Source organism: Strix aluco, chromosome 38 (assembly GCF_031877795.1).
Source record: "Strix aluco isolate bStrAlu1 chromosome 38, bStrAlu1.hap1, whole genome shotgun sequence".
NCBI lineage: Eukaryota > Metazoa > Chordata > Aves > Strigiformes > Strigidae > Strix > Strix aluco.
In genome coordinates this window covers 56,372-80,011 of record NC_133968.1, presented here as the reverse complement: position 1 = coordinate 80,011, position 23,640 = coordinate 56,372, and the positions used below count along the sequence as shown (strand labels likewise).

Genomic DNA, 23,640 nt, shown 5'->3' with positions numbered 1-23,640 from the left:
ATATTTGAAATTTAGTTTAAATATTCTTAAAACTATTTTAAGTATTTAAAACCTATTTTAAAATAGTTTAAATTTAGTTTAAATATTTTAAACCTATTTTAAGCCTATTTTAAAACCTATTTTAAAATTATTTTAGATCTTTTAGATCTATATTATATTTTTAAACCTATTTTAAACCTATTTTAAATATTTTAAACCTGTTTAAAATCTATTTTAAATCTATATTATATTTTAAAACCTATTTTTAAATATTTTAAATATATTTTTAAGCCTATTTTAAACCTATTTTAAATATATATTTTTATATCCATTTGTTATATCCATGGGTTCCATTTAAAAATATATCTTCTACCCATTTTTAATACCTTTTAAAATACCTGTTTCTGTCATAACTAGACGTATTTATAAACGGCCAAGAACCAGCTAAACACTTTCTTACAGAAATCACCCGCAGCCAGAGGGGATGTGGCAGCGACAGGGGGAGGAACGAGGGAATTTAAAGGGAATCTCTTGATTTCCTGTGGCCAGGGGGTCACGAGTCCGTCCCGGGGTAAATCCGAGTGGAGAACAAACCCAGGCAAATCCTGGGAGTTTTCTTTATCCTTCCGCACCCGAACCAAACACGGAGATTTGTTGTTGTAGGGGTTTAGTAAAGGGCTCCGACATCGCTGGTGGCGTGAGCAGCGCTCAGGCTGTAGCCGCTCGTTTTTATTCTCACTTAAACTATTAAAAAAAAGGTGATTTTGTACTTTTCTGTTGCCTCAACCTCCTGCCACCTCCTTAAACCAACTTGAGGCAGCTAAAAAAAAAATTGCGTTTTCAGCCCCGTATCACGCAGCCGCGTGGGATTAAGCACTGGCTCCTGGCTTGGCCCAAGCAGGGTGGAGGAGAGGACCCCCTGGTCTTAGGCCAGCCTAAAGCCAGACCTTGCCACACCAGAGGGGTTTAGGAGGATGAAGAAGGACCTGGCTTGAGCAAGCGAGCGCGTGTCGTGTGGCCGATGTCTGCTGGGACGGGCTTAAATCCCGGGTGGCTCCTGTCGGCACGTCCCCATCCCCCTGTGGGTGGCGACACAAGGGGCCACCCCCGTAAAAACTCATCACCCCAAAGACCTCCGAGGCCCCGCTCCACCCCGGCTAGTGCAGCTCAGCGATGGAAGGAAGCAGAGACGCAGGATTAAAGCTTGGCTCAGCCCGTCCGCAGGAATATCCGTCCGCCGCGGGTCTTGCACGGCCCCCAGGGTGGGTGCGGGAGGAGCAGGCAGGTCTGGGAGGAGCAGGCAGCACCAGGCAGGACTCGGGGTTATTAATTAACCTTTAACGATGTTGTACTGTTGTCTTCTTGCAGCGGAGAAAGTGGATGTAATTGCTGGTTCCTCTAAGATGAAGGGGTTCTCCTCCTCCGAGTCTGAGAGCACCAGCGAGTCCAGCTCCTCCGACAGCGAAGATTCAGAAACAGGTTAGACGCAGCTTATTTAACGACTCAGTCCTAGACCTGGTTTCTGTATAAATAAATATGTTTTCATTCCTGGCTTGGTCTTTTAATTATTTTTTTTTTTTTTTTTGGTCTTTATAATGAAAAAAAAACCAAGATACGCAGCCACGTGTTGCTCAGTTTTGGGCTCGACACGGACAACTTGGCCATAGCGATGTTGTCTCTGGCGCTTCTTAAGCCTGACACAATTTTTTATAAGTTTTTCCTTCCTGAACTTGGACGCGAGCGCGGGAGCCAAACCACCAGCGTGCGCCAAGCTAGTTCTTTGTCTGGTTAACGACCTAGATTTGTATTTTTAGAAAAACGCTGTATTTTTCCCTCAAATAGGGGTTTCAAACGTTGTCGCCGGCACCGCTTGCGCCACAGAGGGTGGAGAAAGGTGGAGGAAACGGGGTTTTGACGTGTAAAAGCCTTTTTATTTTACGGCATCGAGCAGAGCTTGAGAAAAAAAAAGGATTTAAAATTAAATTTTATATCAGCAGAGTGGCGCCTGCTCTGCGAAACTCTTTACCTCTCCCTCCTACCACCATCGTTCGGGCTTAAATTAGACTTTTCTCACGTTTTTCTTAATTATTACGCTTTCCTTGCTGGCATTCCCTCCTTGGTTTTAGGGAAGCAAAGCTTGTGCCATCACTTAAAGCTTTTCTTTCCTCCTAGCTGCTAACTCAGCTTGGACTCCGGAGGTTAAGCTGGGCTTAACCCAGCAGTTAAGTCAACGGTAAGACTTTTGCATCTCCAGCGGGTTGGGAAATCAGGAGATGCACGTGGCGGAAAATAATCTGGATTTATTTTCATAGCTGGGTCGGGTGCGTAGGACAAACAGCACCGAGAAAAGGAGCAGAAATTAAAAAAATAAAATAAAATAAACCCCGAAACATAAAGCAGGATTGATTGGACTCGCCTTTGAGCTGGTGCTGGCAGCGCTTCCCGGCGATCCTCTGCTTTTTCAGGATGTGTTTTCTGGGATAAGTCTGGAGTCTGAGATATTTGAACATATTTACCTGCTTTAATGTATTTTCAATAGAATCGGGTTTTGGTGTGGTTTTTTTTTTTTTAAGGAGGTTGAAAGGTTTTGATGGAGCGTTTCGGGTTGACTCTCGGCAATCAGCAAATTAAATTATTCGATGCTAAATTCTGCCCTGGCTTGACGGGGGAAAGCAAAACCAGCTGTATTTATGCTCTTAAACGAGTTTTTATCCAGTTTATCTTTATTTCTGCCAAGTTCTCGATCGCATCAACCAGAATAAACCCGAGCGAGCGGTTGATCGCGACCCACCTTAGACCGTGTCACGTTAATCTTGGCCAACACCAGCTCATCCCAAACCCAGAGCCTTAATCCCGGCGTCCCATTTCCACACGGAGCCCGTCCGGTAGAATTTACCCCCTAAACCCATCCCCTGTATATCCCCCAAATTGCCTTTTATTTAAAATTCTCTTTTTTTCCCCCAAAGCTGATGGATGGATCCTCAACCGGATAGCAGAGTCCTGGGCCGGGTTGTGTTTTGGGTGATGATTTGTAGGGATGATCTCGGGGATCCCTCCGGAGCTGTAAGGTGGGGATTTCCGGGATGCACTGGTGCCAAAGGCTTCTCGTTCCAACGAGCGGCGCTAATTAAAATCTAGAAAGGCCCCAAAAATCTCCTCCGCGCCGCTCTTCAGCAAAACCAACTTCAGACAGAGTGGAAAACGCTCTTTTTTTGACTGTTTCTCCCCAAACGGTGGCTTGTTGGATGCGGAGGAGCGTGGGTTGCTCTTGGCGTTTGAGTTTTTAAATGCTTTTGTCCTTTTTCCGGCTGCTTTTCCCCAAATCCGACGTCTCTCCCAGCGTTGGCCATCCCGGCTGGGAGTGGTTGGGATTTACTTGGCCGACGTAGACCGACGTTGTCCGGGTTGGGCTTGGGAAAGGCTTAACCAGCGCGGCTCCGGCACGGGTACCCTCGGGATGAATCCGACCCGTTACGCTTTGGGTAGGAGGTTAATTAAGAGAATTAATCTCTTTTATTCAATTAATTTCCAATACCGATGGGTTTTTGCTCTCCTAAACCATTTTTTCCTCCCTTTTCTGATAAAACACACGGTGAAAACCGTTGACCGCAGGGATCTGCCCGATACCCGCGAGGTCTTCTCCATCCGGTATTTGCAGCGTTACCGTTGAATCACTTCTAAGTTGTATTTTAAGACGTTTTAAGACTTTTTAAGGGGTTTTTGACACCTTTTAGGATGTTTTAAGACCTTTTAAAAGACCTTTTAAGACGTTTTAAGACATATTTTTGACCCCACGCACTGTCCCGTTTACGGTGACGTTATTTTAACAACGCTGAGCACGACGGGGCAGTTAATTTTGCTGTTGTAAAATATTTATTTATTTTTTCCGGGAGGATAATCGTGGCAGTGCTCGTTAGCTTTAAAGTTTGCTGGGCAGCTTCAAAATTTACCTTGCCATTTTTAATAAAATCTGGCATTTTAACGACCTTATTTTCTATTAACGAGGCTTTTACTGGCCCACCCAGCCGCTCTCCGACGCGCTTCCTTGATATTTGTGATTTTCAAACCGGTGGCAAAAGTCGCAAATGTGGATTTTTTTTCACCTTGGTTTTTGCATTTGCCTTGGGTTTATCGTTAAAAAAGAGGCGGTTAATGCTGGCGCGTACGAGCCGACGCAGACGCGGTGGAACTGTAAGCTAGAATTAATTGCAATTAATTGCAACTCCTTTCTGTTCTCTTTAAAGGGCTCCCGCGAGCTGCCTCTTGCCTTTTTGCAATCCAGAGCTTTTAAAAATCTGAATTCTTTTTATTTTACCCGCTTGAATCCGTGCGACGTCTCCATCCCTCCGTGTAGCTGGCGTTTAAACGTGGGGTTTTTTTTTTTATTAAATCAGGAGTGTTTTGACGAAAATCTGCTGAAACTCTGGAAATGGGAGGCTTCAAAGGGAGGAAGAATGGTAATACCGGTTTTGTAGCGTAGGGGATGGGACTGAGCCTTTGCCTTGAGCTCTGAGAAACCAGCGGTGCCAATCGAGAGGGTTATTCCGGTTTAACTTGTTGTAATTAGCAATTAGTGGTTGCAAATGACCCCAAACTCCATCCTGGAAGCATCTAGGTACGATTTTTTGCTCGGGAACGAGCTCTCTGAGCATCTCAGATGCTTCTCCCAGCTTCAAGCGTTGGCGCTTGGGCTGGACTAAGCTGAGGTTTGGCAGATGCCGCCATCCTGGCGCTCAGGCAGCTTAAAACCCGGCTTATTTTTGGTAAGGACTAGATTTTGGGTTGTTTACCGGCAAAATGGATGGGCTCTGCCTGTTCAGCCTCAGCGCTTGACTAAGTTGGGCTTTTGTAAATATTTCCCCAAATATTTTGGGAGATGCTTCCCAGGACCCCCAGCAGAGACCGGTCAGGGAGAGAAATCACGCGGCTGCAGTAATAATAGTAGTGATTAAAATTTTAGCAATTAAATCTGAACCTCAGTTAGTTCATGGTTACTAATTTTGCTTCTTTTCTGAAATTTCCCGAAGGAAAATTGCATTTCTCTGCCCATTCTGTGCAGTTGCAGAAAGGAAAAGGCTTTGCAGCTTGCTCGAGGCAGCAGCAGCGCGGTTACGTTTTATGAAGGATTAAAACTTGGGGTTAGAACTGGCTCAGCAATGCTGGGAAACCCGTTTTGGGGTTGCGAAGCTGCTTTTAGCAAATCTTTTAAGTGCTTCTGCTAAGGAGTTACCGGGCCTGTCCTTAGGAGGAGAGGCATTAACATAAGGCTGGGTTAATACCGGGCTGGGCTTTCATGGCGTCCTGTAGTTGAAGATCCTTCAGGTTTAATTCAGACGTATCCGGGTTTAAATCGCAAGTACTTGGATTTAATTAGCAGATACCTGGTTTTAATTCAGAAGTACCCAGGTTTAATTTGGAGGCACCTGGGTTTGAATTGCAGGTACCCGTGGTTTAATTCAGAGGTGCCCTGGTTAAATTCAGAAGTACTCAGACTTAATTCGCGGGTACTTGGGTTTAATTTGCAGGTACCAGAGTTTAAATTCACAGGTACGTGGGTTTAATTTGCAGGTATCAGAGTTTTAATTCGCAGATACCTGGGCTTAATTCAAAGATACCTGGAACCTGCAAGTACCCAGGTTTAATTCACAGGTACTTGGGTTTAATTCAGAAGATCAGGGCTTAATCCACAGGTAGTCAGGTTTAATCCACAAGTATCCAGGTTTAATTCAGAGTTACCTGGATTTCTTTCCGAGTTACCCAAGTTTAGTTTGCAGGCACCTGGGTTTAATTTAAAGGTTTAATGTGCAGGTACCCAGGTTTAATCCCTAGATACCCAGGTTTAAATCAGAGGCACCCGGGTTTAAGCCACAGGTACCCGTAGCTGTGGGTGCTGGTGAAGCTCAGTCCCAGCCACCGAGATCCACCCCACATCCTCCATGCGCTGGTTTATTTTAGTGAGTTTTAATCCTCACTCCATTTTCCTTTGAGTTTGAGACAGATGGATTGATTTAACCCAACCGTTTATTTTTTCCAGTAGATTTGTGCCTTTGGAAGTAATTTGCTCCTTTTTACCCCATTCCCAGGCTTAGTTTCAGGGCCGCGGTGTAAGATAGGAGGGACTTAGAGTCCCTCGTTGACCTAATGCGAGTCTTCCCGTCTTTTTTTGCTCGACAGGAGAGGACAGAGATCTGTTAGGCTCAGTTTAACCGCGTTTGCCCACCGCGAGGTGCCACGGGGTGGGTGCAGTCAGGATCCGCAGCCGGGCGGGTTCATCTTGAGTTAAACTCAGATCATCGCTGGCGGATGGTCGGTGTGCAGGCAGCACCTCTGTGCCGATAACAGTGCTGGGAAAAACCCAAATCCCTTTAGTTTTCCCCTAGAAACGCTTCCCCGTTGCTTTGCTCGAGGACGGGTCTCACCGAGGACTCCCCGGGTGCCGTACGGCGTCGCGCGGTTACGCCGCGGTGGAGCGGCTGCGCCGGCTCCAGGTTGAGAATCCCCTCCTTGGGTGCAGTATCCAGCACCCCATCGAGCGGCTTTTGGGTCAAATGAGGCAAATTTTGGTGTATTTAATGGGATTTGGAGAATAACAGCTGACCCGGTCGTCCCTCCGGCAGCGCCGCAGTGCCCAGTTTTGGGGGAGATTCATGGGGTCCCTGGGGTGGATGAAGTCACCGCTCCCATCTCCAAGAGCAGAATTAGTTAAAATTAATATTTTTCACTTAAAAAAACCCCACCCACTGGTGAATCCAGGAGGCCTCGTTGTGGCTCTGCTGCTCTAAACCCAAATAGATTCCCTTTTATATCAAAAAAATCACATTTATAACCAATATTATATCAAAACGTTGCTTTCTGGGTGGGGTTTTTTTTCAAACTGAAGTCGCTCTTAGCATTTATTATTCTATTTTCCCCAAATAAGTGTGTTATTTTCCCAGGAGACGCAGGGGGAATTACGTGGGATCGTGATTTTTATCGGAATGTATAACTGCATGTTTTTAGTAAACTTGTCATTTTCGATCTATTTTTTTTCCTAAATGCACCAGCGTTGGAAAATCAGGATGAATTTAACTACAAGCAAATTGTTTCCATAACCACTTTTATTTAGATTTTTTTTTTTTCCACTTAACCTTGATCTGCTACAAATACTTTATATAAATCTTGTTTATTTTTATATTCTCTCTGCATGTTTCGGGATTTTGCAGCCATGTAACCACCAGCTTCTTTCCCCCCTGAAAAAAAGAGAAAAATTGTATAGCTTTGATATTTTTAATTATAAAAAATAAAATCAATAAAGTGGCTTGCTACGGAAAATGCACTTTTTTGTATAATCATGGAAGTTTAACCAATAATGTGGAAATTATGATAGTGAACGGTATGTTGGTGTTTTGCTATTTTGGGTAAATTTGGGTGGGTGTAAAAGATGAGGATTTAGGGAAAAATAAAAGATACACACGTGGCTGCCAACACGCTGGTAGGAGCGGAGCCTCGTGCACCCGTTTAACCTTTCTGCTCTAAAAACATCTTGAATTGACGTCACAGAGATTTACCTTTTTCTTTAATCCTGGTGATTTTTAGCCCCGTGAATGAGATTTAACCGGCCAGCATGAAACGGGGTCGGAGATGGGACGGGGCTTCTTCTGGGTGCTCTTGTTCCCCAGGGAGACGCCGGTAGAGGGGTTGAACCACCCAACGCCGGCGGTAACCCCGCTGCCGTCTTCAGCGGTGAAGAAGCTTCATCTTTCGGTGGAGTTGGCATCTCCAGAATGACCGACGCCACCGGGGCCATCGAGGCTTTGCCGCTCGTGGTCTCCGTTGGCTTCATCTTCTTGGTGAAGATGCCTCCTGCCAATGTGAAAGACCATCAGGGTTGGAGACAGGATGGGGCTTCTCGGTGCTCTTGCTCCCCAGGCTGATGCCGAACCGCACGATACCAACTGTAACCCAACAGCCATCGTTAGTGGTGAAGAATTCTCATCCTTTGGTTGCGTTGGCCAAGCTCATTGCATCTCAGAAATCACCGATGCCACTGGGTGATTCCCCCCGGGACTGTTGTGGCTTTGCCACCACCCACGGTCTCCGTTGGCTTCTTCTTCTTGGTGAAGGGTCTTCCAAATAATCCGTTCACCGGCGGGTGTTTTCAGCCGTGGTTGCGGTTGATTCCAGTGGTGGGATTCACCCGTCCTGCTGCAGGGTCTTGCCTCGGTTTGTTGTGGCGATATTCCAAGAACGATGGCAAAGTCCACATCAAAAAAGCTCCCCTGGGAGAACCACCGGGTTGTGGCACATTGGAGGGTGGATGGAGAAGAGCACGACCATCTTCCCCGAAGGAGCAACGCCGAAGAAGTGGGTTTTGGAGCAGCCGGTGCTCACGGTCAAACCGTAGCGGCTCCTCTTCCCACCCAAAATCGGAGCAGGGATGTGCTCAGCGCGGCTTTTTTTGGGAACCACGTGATCCCTCCTGGTCCTGGCTTACTCCACAGCTTTTCTCCTCTCTTCCCACCCGACACCTGCGCTTGGCGCGTTTCTCCCGATTTGGGGTTTTCTTTACCATCCTGTGAGCACTTTTATCCTGATTAAATAGAACCGGGGGGTCCGTGAAGCCGCCTCCACTCCCCAGTAGCTGCGCCCAGAGATGTTTTATCCGTAGGGAGCATCTGCCGGAGAACCTCGTCTCCGCTTCTTGTCCTTCTTCTCCGGCATCAGTGGGACGAGCAGTGAAGTCCTGCAGGGCACTTCTCCTCTTGATGGAAGATGATGGCAGGTCTTGGTTGCTCTGGAAGGGGGGTTCACACCCGGCATCCGTCTGGACGCCCATCTGGAGCCACGGATGGTAGGTGGGATCCGTGGACACCAACCGAGCCACGGACACCCATCCAGAGCCATGGCCACCCATCTGGAGATCCAGCCACCCATCTGCAGCCATGGATGCCCATCTGGAGCCACAGATGCCCATCCGGAGCCATGGATGCCCATCCAGAGTCATGGATGCCCATCTGGAGCCACAGATGCCCATCCAGAGTCATGGATGCCCATCTGGAGCCATGGATGCCCATCCAGAACTGTGAATGCCCATCCAGAGTCATGGGTGCCCATCTGGAACCACGGACACCCATCTGCAATCATGGATGCCCATCCGGAGCTGTGGGTGCCCATCTTGAGCTCCAGCCACCCATCCAGATCCATGGATGCCCATCTGGAGCCGTGGATGCCCATCTGGAGCTGTTGGGTGCCCTTTTGGAGCCACGGATGCCCCTCTAGATCCACAGATGTCCATCTTGAGCCGTGGACGCCCATCCAGAGCCACAGCCGCTCACCCAGAGCCTGGGGGGCTCATCCAGACGCCTGGGCACCCATCCGGGTCCGTGTCACCCATTTGAAGCCACAAGTGCCCATCCAAGATCCGTGACCACCCAACCCATCACCGCGACGCTCTGAGGAATCCCACCTCTCCTCTTCCCAACGCCCCGGCTCCCCAGCGGCATCTTAATCCCCATCTCACTCTTCACCACGTCCCTGACGCCGGCATCCCCTGTGCCCGTCCTCATCCCCTCTCCCGCTCTTCCGTTATCCGTGGATCCGGGCTGTAACACCAGGAATCATCAACCAAAAGCCTTTTCCACCTCCAAACCAAATACTTATATTTAAAACCCGACATCTGCAGGCGGATTAGTAGGAGCTGAGCGTCCAGCGCTGAGCCTTTCCATTCTCCCCTTCCCAACCCTTTTTTGGTTGGTATTTTTCCCCTAAAAAACTACTTTTTTTATCAACTTCAGCCTCAAAATCTGCAAAATGGTGCTGCTGGACCAACATGACCCGTCACCAGGCGTCTGGGCACGCTCTGGTGCTGACACTGCTCGCTAGCGCTGCCTTAAAAAAAAAAAACAGGTGAAGGAGTAAACTTAAGAAATTAATTTAATTTCTGGAGGGATTTAAGGGAAAATCCCATTTGGGAGATGATCCCTGGGAATCAGGAGCTTCACCCCCCTCCCCCAAATCGTCACCGCGAGGGTTTTGTCCGTTGCGTTTGGCCGGGCACATCCAAACATGCACCAAATAAAGGCAAAAATCCCGCCGCCGAGGGATTTATGGGGCTGGATAAGTGATCTCGGACCATGTATTTTTATTAATTTGCTGTTTCTTGGCACGGTTTGCGGAGGAAATCCTGGGAAATCGTCGCTCTGGACCCAAACTCAAACCAGTTGTTTTCGATGACGATGCTTTAAAAATATCTCCGGAGGGGAGGAGGCGTGAGAGATCATCCCGCGGGAAGCTGGCAAACCCAAACCCTCCACGGATTGAGGAGGAAAGGGGGATGGAAAATTGCTGTTTGCGTAGCTGGGATATCTGATATCTTTATTTTTTTTATTCCTCCTGCCAAGTCTCTCGCTCCTTATCTCCCCCTTCGGAGCAAGGCGGCATTCCTGGAATAGCTGAGTCTGGTTGAGCAATGGTTTTTCTTGGCTGTTGGGTCGTTCTTCACCGCAAAGACACGGGTGGAAGGAGACCGGGGGTCTTCGCCTTCATTTTCTTCTCCTTTTTGCTACAATTTTTTCCTCACTTTTTTTGCGACAGCATGGCGGTGAAAACCCCGAGCCTCGGGGCGAGAGGTCCCTGGGGAAATGCAGCTCGATCGATGCCTAAAACCTTCTACCTTTACCGCCGTTGGTACCGGCTCGGCGCCGTTGAGTTTATACAGGGGCGATGGGGTCGAGCGGCACCGCTGGGGTACTAATATTTGCTCTGTTCCCCTTTTTTTTTTTTGGCAGAAATGGCACCGAAATTGAAGAAAAAAGGGCATTCGGGGCGAGAGCAAAAAAAGGTAAGGAGGCGCAGCGTCCTTCTCATCTCACTTGAGTTGGGATTGGATCCCCGGGGAGGTTTGGGAGCGCCCGGAGCGCTGGCACCGCCACGCTGGGCTGGGTCAGTGCTGTCAGAATTGGGGGGTGTGGTTGAGAGGACACCAGAAAGGCATTGTGGGGAGGTGGGGAGGGGGCCGGGGGGGTGTTTTGGTGACCACAGAGTTGTTTTGGTAGCCAGGATGGTGCTTTAGTGACCTGAGAGGTGTTTTGGTCACCGGGAAGGCGTTTCGGTGACCAAAAAGGTGTTTTTGTGACTGGGAGGGTATTTTGATGACCAAAAAGCTGCTTTGGTGACCGGGAGGGAGTTTTGGTGACCAGGGAGGGTGTTTTGGTCACCAGGAAGGTGTTTTGGTGGCTGGGAGGGCAGTTTGATGACCAAAAAGCTGCTTTGGTGACTGGGAGGGAATTTTGGTGACCAGGAGAACGTTTTGGCGACCAGGGAGGGTATTTTGGTCACCGGGAAGGTGCTTTGGTGACCATGAAGCCATTTTGCTCACCGGGAAGGTGTTTTGGTGACCAGGAAGGTGTTTTGGTGACTGGGAGAGTATTTTGATGACCAAAAAGCTGCTTTGGTGACCGGGAGAACGTCTTTTGGTCACCGGGAAGGCGCTTTGGTGACCGGGAAGCCATTTTGCTCACGAGGAAGGTGTTTTGGTGACCACGAAGATGTTTTGATGACTCACCGGTGGTTTTTTTTCCCCCTCCCTTAGCATCACCATCACCACCACCAACCAGTGCAGCAGCAACCGCCGCCGCCGCAGCCTCCTCCACCGCCGCAACCGCAGCAGCCCCCTCCGCCCCCGCCACCGCCGCAGCCGTTACCGCCGCAGCCGTTACCGCCCCAGCAGCCCCCGCCGCCGCCCCCGCCGCCGCCCGTCCCTCCACAAGCTCCTCCGCCGATGAAATCTTCTCCTCCGCCCTTCGTCCCCGCGCAAGTCCCCGTCCTGGAGCACCCGCTGCCGGGGAATATGTTCGACACCATGACGCATTTCACCCAACCCATCATGCATCTTCCTCAGCCGGAGATGCCGCCCCATCTCCCCCAGCCGCCCGAGCACAGCACTCCTCCCCACCTCAACCAGCATGCCGTGGTGTCTCCTCCAGGTGAGCGTGGCCCTTCCTCCAGCCGGGAGGAAGATGACGGCCCTGGCTGGGTTTTAATCCCTCCTGGAGGGCGACCGGGATGGGAGGAGTTGGGTGGGCACAGGGGGAGGTTCTCTGCCGCTGGTGTCCACGGTGCCACCATGTCCTTCCCTTTCTCCCCAGCTTTGCACAACGCTCTGCCTCAGCAGCCCTCGAGACCCAGTAACCGAGCTGCGGCGCTACCCCCGAAGCCTTCGCGTCCACCGGCGGTCTCGCCGGCCATCAGCCAGCAACCCATGCTTCCTCAACCGCCTCTGCCCCAACCTCCCCAGGTCCTGCTGGAGGACGAAGAACCTCCTCCGCCACACCACAACCTGCCTCTGAGCACCAGCCAGATGCAGCTCTACCTTCAGCAGCTGCAAAAAGTGCAGCCGCAGACTCCTCTTCTCCCTTCAGTGAAGGTCCAGTCGCAACCGCAGCCGCCCCTGCAGCCGCCGGCTCACCCCGCGGTGCAGCAGCTGCAGCACCAGCCGCCGCCGCGGCCCATGCACATGCAGCCCATGCCCTTCCCATCCCACATCCCCCAACCCCAACCGCCGCCGCAGCAACATCCACCCCCGCAGCCGCCCCCGCCGCCCCCGCCACCGCAGCCGGCCAAACCGCAGCAGGTCATCCAGCATCACCCGTCGCCGCGGCACCATAAGCCCGATCCCTACTCGACCGGTGAGCGGGAGTCGGGGACGGCGGTTGAGTCTACGGCTCGAGCCCTAGTGGCGCTGCGTGATGAGGAGAAGGGGGGTACGGGGCGGTGGGGCGGTTTCCGTGCGTCCTCTGAGCTCCGCCAGCCCCTGTTGGTAGACGATGGTGGGTGTGGAGGAAGCTCCGGTTAGCCGGAGCCTGACGTAACAGCCCGGCGAGGCCTCTTGTGCCGTCCCAAATCCTCAAAAATTTGAGGGTATCGAGTGTTGGAGGATCTCAAGGATCTCAAGTTTTGAGGATCTAGAGGTTCTCAAATCTCTGAGGATCTCAACGAGCGCAAAGTTTTGAGGAAGTCCATCTCAAATCTTTGAGGAACTTGAGGTTCTAAAGTTTTTGAGGATCTTGATCTCAAGGGTCTCAAATTCTTGAGGATAACAAGGATCTCAAATTTTTGAGAATCTCAAGTTCTTGAGGATCTCCTTAAATCTTTGAGGAACTCAAGGATATCAAGTTTTTGAGGATCTCAAGGATATCAAGTTTTTGAGGATCTCAAGTGTTGGAGGATCTCATTTCTGAGGATCTAACAGTTCTCAGATCTTTGAGGAACTCCAGGATCTCAGATTTTTGAGGAATTCAATCTCAGATCTTTGAGGATCTCAAAAATCTCAGGTTTTTGAGGAACTCGGGGATTTCACATCTTTGAGGAACTCGGTTCTTTGAGGATCCTGAGAATCTCAAGATTTTGAGGAAGTTGAGAATCTCATTTTTGAGGATCTCAATGATCTCAAAATTTTTGAGGATTTCAATCTTTGAGGAACTCGATCTCAGGGTTCTCAAGTTTTTGAGTCTTGGCACAGCAGTGATGTCAGAGAGCACTGACCTTGTGTTCATCGCCATCCTGGCTGGGTGCCAGCGTTGGGTGGTCTCTCGAGGAGTCAGGGGATCTGCTCCCCCCTCTTGGAGGACGTCAGGGCTGTGGATGCTCCACGGGGGTTTCACGGTGTTTTTCAGAGCGCAGCCTCCAGCAACGCAGCTGCTCGGCTGCCAGGCGGAGGAGGAGGGATGATCTGGGGGGAAACCTGGTGTGATGACCTCCAGCCGTCCCAGAAATTGGAGGCCATGGGGCTCAGCCTTCAAGGTTGGCTTGGGAGATCCCAGATCTCCACGATGGCCACGGGCTCGGTGGTGCCACCACCGACGTTCCCAATGAGGAACGTCTCTGGCCGGGATAACTCCGGCAGCGTCGTGCTTCGGAGACAGGGCACCCATAAAACCTCTGTGGTTTGGGGAGGTCTCGCTCCCGCTTTTGCCCAGCCACGTGGTTCCCCACGTTGTGGCCCATCAGGTCTTTGCTCCTGAAGTCATCGTGCTCAGCCCCGCGAGGGCGTAGGCAGGACAGAGTCCCTGGATTTGAAGGGGTGGAGGCAGGTGAGGGCAGGCAGCACTTGGAGACGCTTCTCCTGCTTGCAGAGCTGCCTCAGGCAGCTTGGACGTGGTGCCTGAGATGGCAACTTGGACACGATGCCTGAGATGGAGCCTCCTGGCTCCCCAAACCCTCCCGTTGCCCATGGAGCCAACGCATCCTGCCTCCGTGGCTCTGGGCAGGGAGAGGTGCAGGCAGGGAGAGGTGCAGGCAGGGCAGTGTCGCTGCTGGGGTGTCCCCGGGGAGCGGTTTTACAGCCAGGAATAGTGATGAACCACCAGAAGAACAAGCAGAAAGCGTCGAATTATGGGGGGACACCACAAACGAGCGTCACCCAGGGAGGCGAAAGCCACCGCGCAGCCTCGGAGCAGGTTCTGCTCCCCGGCGTGGGCTCATGGCTGGGAGGAGGTGGCCGGGGTCCGATGGGGACATCCCAGGGCCACCAGGCTTCGTCTAAGAGAGGGCTTGTCCCACGGGGTGATGGCGTGCGCCGATCGGCTTTTTCGGGTGATGTTTGGCGTGCCGGTGGTGACGACGGTTAACTGATTGATGCCAAACTGTTCCCAGGTCACTTGAGGGAAGCCCCTTCCCCTCTCATGATGCATTCCCCACAGATGCCGCAGTTCCAGGGTTTGGTCCACCAGTCGCCACCTCAACAAACTATCCAGCCAAAAAAACAGGTAAAAAGGAAAGCAGAGCACCCAACCGCGGGGGTCCCGACCCAACAGGGACCGTCATCTTCCCACCGCCGGCTTGGGAGCAAGCGCCGAAAGCCCAGGGGCCAGCGGTTTGCATCGGGAATTTGGGGGTGGGCTGAGGGAAGGGCATCGCCGGACGTTTCTTGACCCTTTTATTATTTTTTTTTTTCGCCGTGGCAGGAGATGAGAGCCGCCTCCGTCGTCCAATCTCAACCCATGGTGGTGAAGGAGGAGAAGATGCATTCGCCCGTCATCCGTAACGAGACCTTCAGTCCCCCGTTGCGGCAAGATCCGCCGAAACACCCGGAGAGCATCAAACCGCCCGCGCACATCCCGCAACGTGAGTCCGGGGACGCGCCCCTTCGGGTGTCCCACCTGTTGCAGGGCCCGAGACCCCCATCACCCCCTGTTTGGGTGGTAGAGACCCCCATCACCCCCATTTTGGTGGCTGAGACCCCCCATTAGCCCCATTTCAGTGGTGGAGACCCCTCATCACCCCCCATTATGGTGGCTGAGACCCCCATCACCCCCATTTTGGTGGCTGAGAACCCCCATTACCCCATTTTGGTGTCTGAGACCCCCATCACCCCCATTTTGGTGGCTGAGACCCCCCATTAGCCCCATTTCAGTGGTGGAGACCCCTCATCACCCCCCATTATGGTGGCTGAGACCCCCATCACCCCCTATTTTGGTGGCTGAGACCCCCATCACCCCCACTTTGGTGGCTGAGACCCCCATCACCCCCATTTTGGTGGCTGAGACTCCCATCACTCCCATTTCAGTGGTGGAGACCCCACATGATCCCCCATTTTGATGGTGGAGACACCATCACCCTCTATTTTGGTGGCTGAGACCCCCCATCACCCCCATTTTGGTGGCTGAGACCCCCCATTAACCCCATTTCAGTGGTGGAGACCCCTCATCACCCCCCATTTGGGTGGCTGAGACCCCCATCACCCCCCATTTTGGTGGATGAGACCCAAATCACCCCCATCTTGGTGGATGAGACCCCCATCACCCCCTATTTTGGTGGCTGAGACCCCCCCATCACCCCCCAGTTTGGTGACTGAGACCCCCCATCACCCCCCATTTCATCAGCTGAGACCCCATCACCCCCAATTTCAGAGGTTAATACCCCATTTCCCCCTATTTTGGTGTCTGAGACCCCCATCACCCCCAGGTGGTTCCCCCCTCACCGTGGGGTTCCTGGGGGACCCCAATAACCTCTGACGGGAGCTGCTGGTTTTTAGGGACGGAGATGAAACCCATGGAGGGGGGACGACCCGTCATCAGACCCCCGGAGCAAAACCCACCACCACCAGGAGTGCAGGAGAAAGATCGGCAGAAACAGGAGCCGAAAACACCCGTTGCCCCCAAAAAGGTAACATACCCCGGCAAAAATTGGGGAAAAAACTCCCGAAATTCAGAATTAAACCTCCTAAAATGAAGCAGGTTGCCTGAATCTTGGTGTACGGCCAAGATTTGGTGGTTTCCACCCCAAAATGGGCAGTTGGAGGTGGAGATGGGACACCCCCCCAAGCTGGGGGGTGGGATGTCATCCAGAGGGACCTGGAGAAGCTCCAGAAGTTGAGCCCATGAGAACCTCATGAGGTTCTACAAGGCCAAGGCCAAGGTCCTGCCTGTGGGTCGGTATCAACACCGGTTGGGGGGTGAAGAGATGGAGAAGAGGCCCCACGGAGAAGGGCTGGAGGGGGTTGGTGGATGAAAAATAGGAGATGAGCCAGCGATGGGCGCTCGTAGCCCAGAAAGCCAACCAGGTCTTGGGCTGCATCAGAAGAAACGTGGCCACCAGGTTGAGAGCAGGTCCAGAGGAGGCCGTGAAGATGATCCAAGAGCTGGAGCACGTCCTGTCTGAGGACAGGCTGAGCGAGTTGGGGTTCTTCAGCCTGGAGAAGGCTCAGGGAGACCTTCCTGTGGCCTTTCCATACATAAATGGGGCGTATCATAAAATCAGAGACTTTTGACCGAGACCTGTAGGACAAGGGACAACAGTCTTCAACTGGAAGAGGGTGGATTTAAATTGGACCTAAGGAAGAAAGATTTCACGCTGAGGGCGGTGAGACACTGGACCAGGTTGCCCAGAGAGGTGGTGGATGCTCCATCCTTGGGAACATTTAAGATCAGGTTGGACGGGGCTTGGAGCAACCTGGTCTAGATGAAACATCCCTGCTCGTGGTGGGGGGGTTGGACTAGATGACCTGGAAAGGTCCCTTCCAACCCAAACCGTTCCGTGATTCCCCCGATTCAGCGTGAGGTGCCGGAGGAGCCGGTCCCGCTCCCGGCATTCCCAGGAAGGTGTCGGAGCCACCCGCTTGGCTCTGGGGGAGGAGACGCTGCCCAATGCGGGTCCACCACCTCCTCCAGCATCTTCTGGCCCCAGGGAACCCCAACGGGTTTCCCCAGCTGACGCGGTGATGGGGGGAGCGGCCTTTTGGCAGCAGCGGGATGGGTGTCCCCTCCCCGGCTCGGCTCTCCCTCACCCCACCCGTCCTTCCCTCCATAGGACCTGAAAATCAAGAACATGGGGTCCTGGGCGAGCTTGGTCCAGAAACATCCCACCACTCCGTCCTCCACGGCAAAGTCCTCCAGCGACAGCTTCGAGCAGTTCAAGAGGGCGGCGCGGGAGAAGGAGGAGCGGGAGAAGGCGCTGAAGGCTCAGGCGGAGCAGGTGGAAAGGGAGAAGGAGCGGCTGAGGCGGGAGCAGGAGAGGATGAGGTGAGACCACCATCGCCACCACGGCGACGGCGTTTTGGGGTGATCTCACCTCGGCCGAGGGCGTGGGGAGGCGTCTGATCTGTGGCATAAATCTGATCCCTTGGCACGAATCCGATCTGATCTCGTGGCACGATCTGTGCCCATCTGATCCGTGGCACAATCCCATCTTGGGGCATGATCTGATCTCGTGGCACAGTCTGATCCGTGGCACATTCCCATCTCCGGGCACAAATCTGATTCAGTCTGTTGCGTGATCTGATCTCGTGGCACGTATCGGATCTGCCCCTTGGCACGATCTGATCTCTTGGCACAAATCCAGTTTGATCTCGTGGCACGGTCTGATCCATGGTCCGATCCATCCCATCTCGTGGCACAAATCCGATCCGATCTGTTGCATCTGATCTGGCATGAATCCAATCTCATGGCATAAAACTGATCTGATCCGTGGCACGATCTGATCTCGTGGCACAAATCCAACCCAGTCTCATGGCACAAATCTGATCTGATCTCGTGGCATAAACCTGATCTGGTCTGTGGCATGATCCCATCTCGTGGCACAAATTCGGTCTCATGGCATGAATCTGATCTGATCCACAGCATGATCTGTGCTGATGTGCCACGACCCGATCTCACGGCACAAATCCCATCAGATCTCGTGGCACGAATCTGGTCCCACCTCATGGCACAGATCCGATCTGGTCTGTGGCACGATCCCGTCTGGTGGGATCCAGTCTCGTGGCGCAAATCTGATCCCATCTCGTGGCACGAATTCAACCTCACGGCACGGATCTGGTCTGCTCTGATCTCGTGGCACAAAGCCAATCTCGTAGCACAAATCTGATCCCATCTCAGGGCACAAATTTGATCTCCTGGCACAAACGTGATCTGATCCACGGCGTGATCTGTGCTGATGTGCCACGACCCGATCTCACGGCACAAATCCCATCAGATCTCGTGGCACGAATCTCATCCCACCTTGGTGGCACAAATCCCATCAGATCTCGTGGCACGGATCCACGCTGGCAGCCCTGATCCCCCACCACGCCATGCCACGGCGCACACAGACCATGCGCTCGGCGCCGGAGCTGCCCATCCCGGGGCTGTTCCAGCCTTTACCCCGTGTTGCTGCCGTGGGGGGGTTTCACGTGGTGCCCGGCGCCTGACGGCAGCTCCCGGTGGTTTTTGGCAGGAGCCGGGAGGACGAGGACGCCATGGAGCAGGCGCGCCGGGTGCACGAGGAGGTGCGGCGGCGCCAGGAGCAGCAGCAGCAGCAGCAGCAGCAGCAACAGCAGCAGCAGCAGCAACAACAGCAGCAGCAGCAACAAGTGTCGGCGGCGGCGGCGCCCCAAGCCCAGAGCTCGCAGCCCCAATCCTCCCAATCCATGTTGGATCAGCAGCGGGAGATGGCCAGGAAGCGGGAGCAGGAACGGAGGCGCCGGGAAGCGGTGAGTGAGGAGCCGGGGTGGCTCCTGGCCTGGAATCACTGGGGATGCTAAAAAAATATATATATATCCCTTGGGGAGGCCAAAAAATGGCCCTAGGAAGCCAAAAATCCCTGGGGAAGCCAAAAAAAAATTGCTTGTGGATTCTAAAAAAATCCCTGGGGAAGAAAAAAAATCCCTCAGGGATGCTCAGAAATCCCTGGAGATGCAACAAAACCTTTGGGGATGCTGAAAAATCTCCAGAGGTGCTGAAAAATCCCTGGAGATGGTGGAAAAATATGTGGGAATGCTGAAAAATCCCCTGGGATGGCAAAAAAAAATGTGTGAGAATGCTGAAAAAGCCCCAGGGATGCTGAAAAATCCCCTGGGATGGCAAAAAAAATGTGTGGGAATGCTGAAAAAGCCCCAGGGATGCTGAAAAATCCCCTGGGATGGCAAAAAAAACCCCCAAACCTCGGGGAGGCTGAAAAACGTCCAGGGATGCTGAAAAATCCTCAGGGGTGTCAAAAAAACTCCAACCCTGGGGATGCTGAAAAATATGCAGGGATGCTAAAAAATCCCAAGAGGAGCTAAAAAAGTCCACAGGGACACTGGAAAAGCCCCAGGAATGCCAAAAAATACCCAAGGAAGCAAAAAAATCCCTGAGAACACCCAAAAATCAGCTAGGAAACCAAAAAATCCCTGGAGAAGCCCCCCCCAAAAAAATGCTTGTGGATTCTAAAAAATGCCTGAGTAAGCAAAAAAAATCCTTGGGGATGCCCAGAAATCCCTGAGGAAGCCAGAAAATCCCTGGAGATGCTGAAAAATCCTGTGGGATACTGAAAAATCCCTGGAGGTGTCAAAAGAAATTCCCAGAAAACGCAAAAAAGTCCCCGGGGATGGCAGAAAATCCTCAGAGATTCCAGAAAATCCTTGGGAATGCTGAAAAAAATCTCTGGTGAAGCCCAAAAATCCCTGAAGACGCCAAAAAAAAAATATTGGGGATGCCAAAAAAAAATGTTGGGAATGCCAAAAAATCCCTGAGGAAGACACAAAGTCCTTGGGGATGCTGTAACGTCCCCAGGGAAGCCAAAAAATCATCAGGGTGGCCCAAAAATCCCTGAGATGCTGAAAAATCCTCAGGGCTGCCAAAAAATCTCAGAGGTTGCCAAAAAAAAAAATCCCTGGGGATGCTAAAAATCCTGTAGATGCGCTGAAAAATTCCTGGGGGTACCAAGAAGTCCTCAGGGATGCTGAGAAATCCCTGGAAACGCCAAAAAAAATTGCCTGGGGATGCAAAAAAATCACCAGGGAGTCTGAAAAATCCTCAAAGATACCAAAAAAAAATCCTTGGGGATGCCAGAACCCCTCGGGAATAGCAAAAAAAATTCATGGTGGCTACAAAAAAATGCCTGGAGCTACAAAAAAATCTCCAGGGAATGCCAAAAAAAATCCCTGGGGCTGCCAAAGTATCGATGGGAATGCCAAAAAAAAATGGCAGGAATGCTGAAAAACCCTCAGGAATGCCAAAAAAATCTGTGATGGCACCAAAATAGTGCTCAGGGCTATCAAAAAAAAATGGTGGGAATGGCAAAAGAATCCCAGGAATGCCAAAAAAAGTCCTGGGAACGCTGAAACATCCTCAGGGATGCAAAAAAAATATTCTTGGGGATGGCAAAAATCCTTGGGGGACACCAAAAAATCTGTGATGGGGCCAAAAAAGTGCCGGTGGCTGCCAAAAAAAATCCTGGGAATGCTGAAAAACCCCTGGGAAGACCAAAAAAAAAATCCCAGGAATGTGGAAAAATCTACAGGGATGTCAAAAAAAATGTTGGGGATGCCCAAAACCCTCAGGGATGGTGAAAAAATGTGTGTTGGGACTAAAAAAATGCCTGGAAATGTCAAAAAAAAAATGCTGGGAATACTGAAAAAATTGTGGAAATTCTAAAAAAATCGTAAAAATGCCAAAAAAAAATTGTGAGAATGCCAAAAAAAATTCCTGGGGACGCTGAAACATCCTCAGGGATGCAAAAAAAAAATCTTGGGGATGGCAAAAATCCTTGGGGGACACCAAAAAATCTGTGATGGCACCAAAAAAGTGCTGGTGGCTGCCAAAAAAAATCCCGGGAATGCTGAAAATTCCCTGGGAAGACCAAAACAAAAAAATTCCAGGAATGCGGAAAAATCCGCAGGGATGTCAAAAATAAATGTTGGGGATGCCCAAAACCCTCAGGGATGGTGAAAAAATGTGTGATGGGACTAAAAAAATGCCTGGAAATTCAAAAAAAAAATGCTGGGAATACTGAAAAAATTGTGGAAATTCTAAAAAAAATCGTAAGAATGTCAAAAAAATTGTGGAAATGCCAAAAAAATCGTAAGAATGCTGAAAAAACTTCCTGGGAACGCTGAAACATCCTCAGGGATGCAAAAATAAAATTCTTGGGGATGGCAAAAATCCCTGGGGGACACCAAAAAATGTGTGATGGGGCCAAAAAAATGTCGGTGGCTGCCAAAAAAAAATCCCTGGAATGGTGAAAATTCCCTGGGAAGACCAAAAAAAAAAAATTCCAGGAATGCGGAAAAATCCTCAGGGATGTCAAAAAAATGTTGGGGATGCCCAAAACCCTCAGGGATGGTGAAAAAATGTGTGATGGGACTAAAAAAATGCCTGGAAATGTCAAAAAAAAAAATGCTGGGAATACTGAAAAAATTGTGGAAATTCTAAAAAAAATCGTAAAAATGCCCCAAAAAAGTCCTGGGAACGCTGAAACATCCTCAGGGATGCAAAAATAAAATTCTTGGGGATGGCAAAAATCCTTGGGGGACACCAAAAAATCTGTGATGGGGCCAAAAACGTGCTGGTGGTTGCCAAAAAAAATCCCTGGAATGGTGAAAAAATGGTGAGAACGCCCCAAAAATTCCTTTTTCTCCCTTTTCTTGCAGATGGCGGCGACGATCGACATGAACTTCCAGAGCGATTTACTGGCAATATTCGAAGAAAACCTTTTCTAACGGCGCCTGGAGATTTTGGGTTCTTTTCCTCCCGAATTTGACTCTTTAAAAAAAAGAAAAAAAAAAAAAAAAATCCTTTTCTCCCCCTCCCCGGCAAAAAAAAAAAAAAAAAAAGCTTCGGACTCTCCGTTAAGTGTTAAAAAAAAAAAAATAAAATCTCGGGGCTGGGGCTCGTCCCGCATGTACCGACGGGCGCGGGGATGGGCGGGGGCTGCTCCCCCCTGGACTTCCGGTTTTTTTCCTTATTTTTCCTCTTTTTCTCCCTTTTCACACCGAAAAAAAAAAAAAGGAAAAGAATTAAAAAATTCAAATCCCAGCGAAAAAAAAACTCAAATCCGGACGCGAAACCGCCGGGAAAAGGTGCCCCCCCCCTCCCCTCCCCCCCCCTCCCCGTTATTCACTGTATATTCTGGAATTTTTTTTTTTTTTTTTTTTTTGTCTTTTTCACATATTTTGGGGTTTTTTTCGTGGTTCGGCGGCGGCAGAACGGGCGGTTCGAAATAAACCCGGTTTTTGGATGGTTTTTATTTTAATTTTTGGCCTTCGAGGGAGAAAAGTTGGTGGGAAACGGGATTTGGGGGGGGGGGAGGGGGGGGCGGCCGGAGGGGGGAGGGGCGCGGTGGGGGGGTGGGGGAGGGGAGCGGAGCCGCCCAGACCCCAGCCCTGCCCCCACCCTCGGGGTCATTCACCTTTTTTTTTGGTTTTTTTTCCTTTCAAAAATCTTTTTTCTCATTTTCCTGATTTTCACTTTTTTTCTCATTTTCCTGATTTTCACTTTTTTCTCCTTTTTCCTGATTTTCACTTTTTTTCTCATTTTCCTGATTTTCACTTTTTTCCTCCTTTTTCCTGATTTTCACTTTTTTTCTCATTTTCCTGATTTTCACTTTTTTTTTCATTTTTCCTGATTTTCACTCTTTTTCTCATTTTTCCTGATTTTCACTTTTTTCCTCCTTTTCCTAGTTTTTACTTTTTTTCTCCTTTTCCGCTTTTCTCCATTTTTTCTCCTTTATTTAACCTTTTTCTCCTTTTTTCCTCCCTTTTCCTCCTTCTTTCTCCTCTTAAAAATTTTTTAATCTTTTTTTCCTTTTCTCCCATTTTCCTTTTTTCTATTTTTCCTCCCTTTTTCTATTTTTCTTTTTTTACCTTTTTTCCCTTATTCTCCCACTTTCTTTTTCCCTTTTTCCCTTTTTTTTCCCCCTTTCCCACCACACCTCGGGGGCCAACCCCCCCCCATCCCCCCCCCCCCCCCCCCATTGATCCTTTTCTGGGTGCCCCCCCCCCCCCTCCCCCCCTGGTTCTTCTTCTCCCTTTTTACCCCCAAAAGCCGCCGGTTTCTTATTTTTATTATTATTATTATTAATTTTTTTTTCCCGCTTTCCTTGGGTTGATTTTTTAAAAAAAAAAAAAAAAAAAATTTCACGTTACAAATCTTGTGAAATCTCCAGGTTTTTCGAGTGGGGGCGGGGGCGGACGCCCCTCCCCCATTAATTATTTTATTATTATTATTATTATTTTGGGTTTCCCCCTCGGTGCCATAAACCCCCCCCGCCCCCCCCCCGCCCCGCGGGACCCGCCCCGGAGCCGTCGGTCGGTTTTTTTCCTTTTTTCCCGTGAAAACGCAGTTGGGTCTGTGCCGATCATGGAATAAACGCAGCAATTTTGGTTTTGTAAAAAAAAAAAAAAAGTCGCCGGTTTTCGCCCCATTTCTTCCACCCCGGGATGGGGCCAAC

At 50.5% G+C, this 23,640-nt stretch overlaps 1 protein-coding gene across 9 annotated transcripts in view; it reads left to right on the top strand.

Annotated features, from left to right (window-relative positions):
- BRD4 (bromodomain containing 4) overlaps nucleotides 1-22,136 on the top strand; it is an 81,381-nt gene extending 59,245 nt beyond the window's left edge. For 7 of the 9 annotated variants that reach the window (XM_074810625.1, XM_074810624.1, XM_074810619.1 and 4 more), the window contains 10 exons: nucleotides 1,348-1,458; nucleotides 10,746-10,798; nucleotides 11,549-11,942; nucleotides 12,105-12,644; nucleotides 14,611-14,723; nucleotides 14,922-15,081; nucleotides 15,992-16,122; nucleotides 17,266-17,477; nucleotides 18,667-18,922; nucleotides 21,842-22,136. In XM_074810625.1, coding sequence (XP_074666726.1) covers nucleotides 1,348-1,458; nucleotides 10,746-10,798; nucleotides 11,549-11,942; nucleotides 12,105-12,644; nucleotides 14,611-14,723; nucleotides 14,922-15,081; nucleotides 15,992-16,122; nucleotides 17,266-17,477; nucleotides 18,667-18,922; nucleotides 21,842-21,910 — 2,039 coding nt within the window. In that variant the 3' untranslated portion in view covers nucleotides 21,911-22,136. Of the gene's footprint in view, nucleotides 1-1,347; nucleotides 1,459-10,745; nucleotides 10,799-11,548; nucleotides 11,943-12,104; nucleotides 12,645-14,610; nucleotides 14,724-14,921; nucleotides 15,082-15,991; nucleotides 16,123-17,265; nucleotides 17,478-18,666; nucleotides 18,923-21,841 lie in introns of those variants that run through there. The other 2 variants (XM_074810626.1, XR_012621281.1) reach the window with 2 other exon arrangements.
- Nucleotides 22,137-23,640: the final 1,504 nt, after the last annotated feature.